The sequence below is a fragment of the Mytilus californianus genome, unplaced genomic scaffold (assembly GCF_021869535.1).
Source record: "Mytilus californianus isolate M0D057914Y unplaced genomic scaffold, xbMytCali1.0.p SCAF_8, whole genome shotgun sequence".
In the NCBI taxonomy this organism is placed as follows: Eukaryota; Metazoa; Mollusca; class Bivalvia; order Mytilida; family Mytilidae; genus Mytilus; species Mytilus californianus.
In genome coordinates, this window is record NW_026262734.1 from 53,756,346 (window position 1) to 53,762,261 (window position 5,916).

Consider the following 5,916-nt stretch of genomic DNA (forward strand, 5'->3'; position numbering starts at 1 on the left):
ATAGTAAAATGGGGGTTGTCTCAAAGTTGGTAAAATCACAATATAGAAAATTAAATATTTTAATCAACAACAAAAAAATCCAAAACAAATATCTGTATCATATACCCAAGCGCCTGTGATCACGTTAACATATTCTACCAAATGAAAACATAACTGATACTGTAATCTCTTTCCCCTTTTTGTCTTAAATTTTGAAATATATTGATAATGCATATATAATCCTTATACCTGTCCCACACCAAACGTTGCCTACAATGTAGTTTAGAAGTCCCCGGGACCTCTTTTTTTGCATTTGAAATGCACGACGTTACTATCGTAGTGGTAATTATTTGATATAAATTGTATTATCAAATTTTTCTGTAATTTGTACTCGGTAAAAAAAATCTAATTAAAATAATGAATCCTACGGAGGGCTAGCCAGCTATACAACCAGGTTTAATCTACCATTTTCTACACAAGAAAATGCCCGTACCAAGGCAGAAATATGACAGTTGTTGTATCTATTCGTTTGATGTGTTTGAGATTTTGATTTAAGCATTTGCTTGGGGACTTTCCGTTTAGAATTTTCCTCGGAGTTCTGTATTTTTGTTTTTTTTAATTTTCCCATTAACAAGAGAACTACACACGAGAAGAAATGGTATTATAGAGAATAAACTGCAAATATTTTAATAAATTTGCACATATATTTAGCGATTTAACTACGAAAACTGCTGAAGACTTGAAATCATGTCACTTTTTGTTATGACTAAGGTTTTATACTATTGTTTCTTATGGAAAGCTTTTCACGATTGATCTTTTTAACACGGTTTTCGAAATTCCGGATATCCTGCATACTTGAATAGAACGTATTGAAATTTGTTGCAATAATGGCTATTGGCATTGCAATTATTATAACTCCACAAACGGCACAGCATGCCCCAACACATTTTCCAAGAACTGACTTTGGGTAATGGTCCCCGTAACCTACAGTCGTCATGGTTATAACAGACCACCATACTCCCTCGAAGGATGACGGGAAGGTTGTCGACTCTGACATTTCGGCGAAAAATATTATGTTAGCGAAAAACACTGCTAACATTAAAATTGTTAAAAACAACAGAACCAATTCTTTGATGCTCTCTCTTATAGTGGTAAGCAGTATATTAAGTCCATCAAATTGCTTCGAAAGACGCGTTATTCGAAACATACGGAATGATATTGATGCAAAACATAACTGGTTTATTGCAAGTAATGTTCTGTTTTTTAACAAAATTGTAAAACCAAACTCTCGGACGACGAATCTAATCCACATTGAAACATCCAATACGACATCAAGTATATTTAACCAATTCTTTAGGAATATTTTTTTTGACGGAGAAGCTGCAAATCTTGTACAAAATTCAAGTGTGAAAAAAACAAGCAGGCAGTCATCAACTATATACCACCAAAGTTCCACTTCCGTCGTTAGAAAAAATACAGCCTTTGGGTTATTCATATCTCTCAAAAGGCCAATATTCTGCATCAAGGTAACATTGATCGTATTTTCCACGGGAATTCTAAAATCTGGACTGGTAAACAGTAGTTCAATAAAAACAGACAGGATCACGATCAGACAGTACGCAAAATTGTAGCACTGAAAAAAATAACCCGAATATTGCTTGAAATATCATGTATGAAATTAAAAAAAAAACAAAACTTAAGGACCAATCAATCGATCAATCTTAACAATCAATCTAAACTAAATGTTCAACTCCATCCTAATTTGTGTATATACTTGTCCAAATACAGAAAGACTACCAATGGTTGTTGTGGACTTTCATATGTGCTGTAATTAAAATATGATTGAATCATATAACAAGGTGTATATACGGCATTCAAAACGATCTATTGAAATATTTTACGTTAAAAACATACACTTCATGTAAAAACATTATGAAATCACTCAAACTATAATTCTAAAGTACATACGTTACTTTCTTTCCACACCGTTCGCACAAACTAATCAGAGATTTTTATCACGTGTATCGATAAATAAAATAGTATACATGATAAGCGGAGATTTCTATCAAGTGTATCGATAAATAAAATAGTATATATGATCGAGACAGCAACCCACTGACACGTTTAATAAATGTAGCAGCATACAACGTAAAGACGGGGAGAGTTGTAATGTATCAACATAACACTAGAGACATGCACTGTAAAATATCTTATCAAATGCACTGTAAAATATCTGATCAAAAGGAGATGAGGGATATACGTCAATAGCACAACTTTCACAGGAGTTGACTTTTCTGGAGTACTTGAGTTCAACTTCGATTAGTTTGGGGGAACCTGTTGATAAATCTTTAATGTTATGAGTTTTGAGGACTGCTGTTTGTTTCTATCCTTTTTTTCAATTATTTTTTCGTTGACCGTTTTTGTCTTGAACATTAAGCTACTTTTTACAGCATTGGTATAATTTCTCCTGTTTAAATGAAAGGACGCTAAAAAAATATGAATACTATAACAGCCTATATCATGTGTATTGTGATTTGACCGGAGCTGTGATGAATTTGAATCATATACTTTTAAGATGTGTCTTTACCTTGGCTGGTGTCGATGACAATGGTTCATCAACAAATAACCATATCTTCCGCTGTATTCCATTTGCACATTCATTACTTCCATCGAAAGCTGAAGGAATTTCTGTTGATATTTTCAGTTTCTGGATTGTCTTTAAATCGGTTTCTTTCTTTATTATTGCTGACCGACAGCATTCTGGAATATCGCTGTATGGAATCTCCCAGTAGTCAAACTCTTTTTGTATTAACTGACTGCAGCAGTTGGCTGGCAAATGAATCTCATCATTTCTATAAAAATCTAAGATACGACAAAACAAATCCGGACTGCGGTCGAAAAAATATAAATGTTTGTCAACAACATATTCCTGTGATGAAGTAGTCAATCTCCCGAGACGTGTTTCGGGGTACTTTTTTAGAGTTGACATGCTTGTCAAAAACGTAGTTCCCCCAACATTTAGTGTCATTAAATTATCCATGACCGTTGATTTATTTTTCTATATGTGTTCCAATGTAATGAGAAACGAAATGAATCTGTCGTAACCTGACAATAATTTACTAAATTCTTCAGTGTATGATATTTCAATAAAATCCGAATATTCCCATGGGCAAACCATTATATTGTATCTTTTGTCAATTTTCAAGCTGTTAAATTAAACATTACTAGCAACAACAAAATAAATGATCGAAAACACGTACTAGGCTTATCAATAAACAAATGGTTACTTGACCTGCGCCAGGATTATGTAGAACATTGCGTTATTGTTTATTATGTTTAACCGTTAGATGAAATCAATTTTATGATTTATAAATCAACAAAATATTAATGAAAATATTTCATCCTCTAAAGGATAGAACAAAACAGATAATTGTCATGGGTATTTTATGTAACTGAATTTTCTGTTTTATATCCCATTTCAAGCAAATTCATTATTTGAATAGATTCGTATTGCTTGACGTGTAGTTATAAATATCGCATGCTTATTTAGAGAGAAAAATACCGAACTCTAGGTAAATTCAAAAAGGGGGAAGTCCATAGAAACTGATAAGGTCAATTGTTACACTATATAAACCAACGTAACGAGTGGAAAACAACTGTCATTTCCCGAAGAAAATTTTTCGCTATACCTTGTTTTATAGATACATGTATATGTAGCTAAACCTCCCACTTCTATGACAGTTTTTTATATAGTGTTCAAAAAATGAAACGCATAGCTCGGATGAATTTTTCAAAAATGCAAACTATATATTTTACAAGGTAAAATGAAACGGTCAATTGCATCTTCGAATTTTTAGAGGTACGTTTTAACCTTTAAATGCTTGTTCTTTTGATTTGGCTCTCTGCCTTATGAAATTTGCGACTCGCTAAAAGTGCATATGACCTTTTTTGCCGCAAAATTTTGCTAACGTTGTTTATGAGAATTTTGTGGTCAACTCAACTGTTACACTTTTGCGCATACAAGGACCATGTTTGAAGATCTAATTCATCACAACGTTAAAACGCTGTCCTGCCAATGTTGGACCTTGCTATTCGAAATATCTTCATCGGCCGTCTCCAGGCCGGAGTGTCCCAAAATGAAGTAGCAATAACTGAAAATGTTAACCAGAGCACAATTTCGCGACTTTGGAACAGATACCAGCAGACTGGCTGTACTAAGGACCGACCGAGGAGTGGACGACGACCTCGTCTAACTACTCCTGGACAAGATCGCTACATCCAGGTATTTAATCTACGGAATCGAACCGTTGCCGCAACAGCCACTTCAGTTGGGATACAAGGATTTAGAAGAATCAGCTCACAAACAGTCCGCAATCGACTGTGACAACATGGCATTCGACCTAGGAGGCCGTTACACAGACGGACTAGAGTCAGATGGTGCAACAGATTGAGGGGCTGGACATTCCGCAACTGGCGCAGAATCTGGTTCACTGATGAGTCCCGTTTTATGCTTTAGAAACGTGATGGAAGAACTCGTGTCTACCCGCGCATGAATGAACGTTTTGCTTCCTGGTGTGTCCAAGAAATGGACAGCTTCGGTTGAGGAAGTGTCATGATGTGGGCGGCTATCTCTAATGACCGTAAAACGGAATTGGTACATGTTCCGGGTAATTTAACAGCAGGGAACTCTCCAATCTGACCTTATGCATGTTATTGACCGACAAAGGTAGTTATTCCAGCAGGACAATGCTAGGTCTCACACAGCGCGTTTAACAATGGACTACCTTGAGCAGAATAACATCAATGTGCTACCTTGGCCTTTTAAATCACCGGACTTGAATCCTATTGAGCATCTATGTGACCAACTGGATACACGTGTGCGTAAGCGTCAACCCCCGCCTCAGACTCTTGATCAGCTCCGACAAATGTTGCAACAGGAATGGCGAGCAATTCCACGCAACAACATTAGAACATTGATAGCATCCATGCCGAGGAGATGCGTAGCAGTCTTATCAACGAGAGGTGATAATACACGGTACTAACTTTAATGGCACCGGAAGTAAATCTAATTGTGATAAATTGACTTTTATTCATCAAACTCGAAGGAATTTACTGTCCTCTTCTCAATGAAACACGTTTTGAGTGAATATCTCTATTAGTAATTGTAAAATTTCCATTCAAAATACATGTCTTAAAATTCTTAAAATATTATAATGAGTTTCTTTATTTGCAGAGTATAGTTCCCGCGTTATAATAGCAAATTAGTTGAGCAACATAAACAGACATAATTGGTCGGAGTTAACATAAATTCTTTGCAAATGTGTTTGACCAGAATGAAGAATAGGTACTATGCGCTGCAACTGAAAAAGAATAAAAAGGTAAAATGGAAAGTTGGAAAGTTGTCTTCAAACAGGCCGACTTTGAACATCCAAAGTTTTTACAAGTCAGAGAGTGTTGGACTCTTTTTTAATGAGTCTTTTGATTTCACGTTCCCATTTCTATCGGACGTGCTTGCGTATTTATACATCCCGCAAAGCAAAACGTATCTGCATGGGTTGTATTGAAAAACACTAGAAACCAGTCACTATATATCCATTTATACATGTGCTTATCCCATTCGTGCAACGTTTTGAGTTATATGTACTAATATTACTGAGTTTATTATTTTTTTTGGAATGTAGTATTATATCTCTGGGTCTAATTGATACACATGTTTAGCGACTTAACCTCAGCAAACCGTACGGTGACCTGTAGTTATGTCATTTGGTTTCTGGTGGAAAGTTGTCTCACTTGCAATTATACCACATCTTCATAATTTTATATGGGATCCGTCTTTGTGATAGACAATTTACATTGAAGCAGTATTATTTATAATCAGGCAATACATTACTGTGAACAACAGCTATAAGTAACCACAACTTTCACAATATGGAGGGC

At 35.4% G+C, this 5,916-nt stretch overlaps 1 protein-coding gene across 1 annotated transcript; it reads right to left on the reverse strand.

The window, feature by feature from the left end:
* Positions 1-650: 650 nt before the first annotated feature.
* LOC127710992 (potassium voltage-gated channel subfamily A member 10-like) lies at positions 651-3,067 on the reverse strand. Its single transcript, XM_052216935.1, has 2 exons — positions 2,567-3,067; positions 651-1,804 (listed from the first exon to the last, which is right to left on the reverse strand). The coding sequence occupies exon 2, from the start codon at positions 1,499-1,501 to the stop codon at positions 746-748; it is 756 nt and encodes a 251-aa protein (XP_052072895.1). The 5' UTR covers positions 1,502-1,804; positions 2,567-3,067; the 3' UTR covers positions 651-745.
* Positions 3,068-5,916: the final 2,849 nt, after the last annotated feature.

Excerpts from the sequence above, each read along its gene's own strand:
- LOC127710992 (XM_052216935.1), bottom strand. The coding sequence starts at position 1,501 with ATGCAGAATATTGGCCTTTTGAGAGATATGAATAACCCAAAGGCTGTA.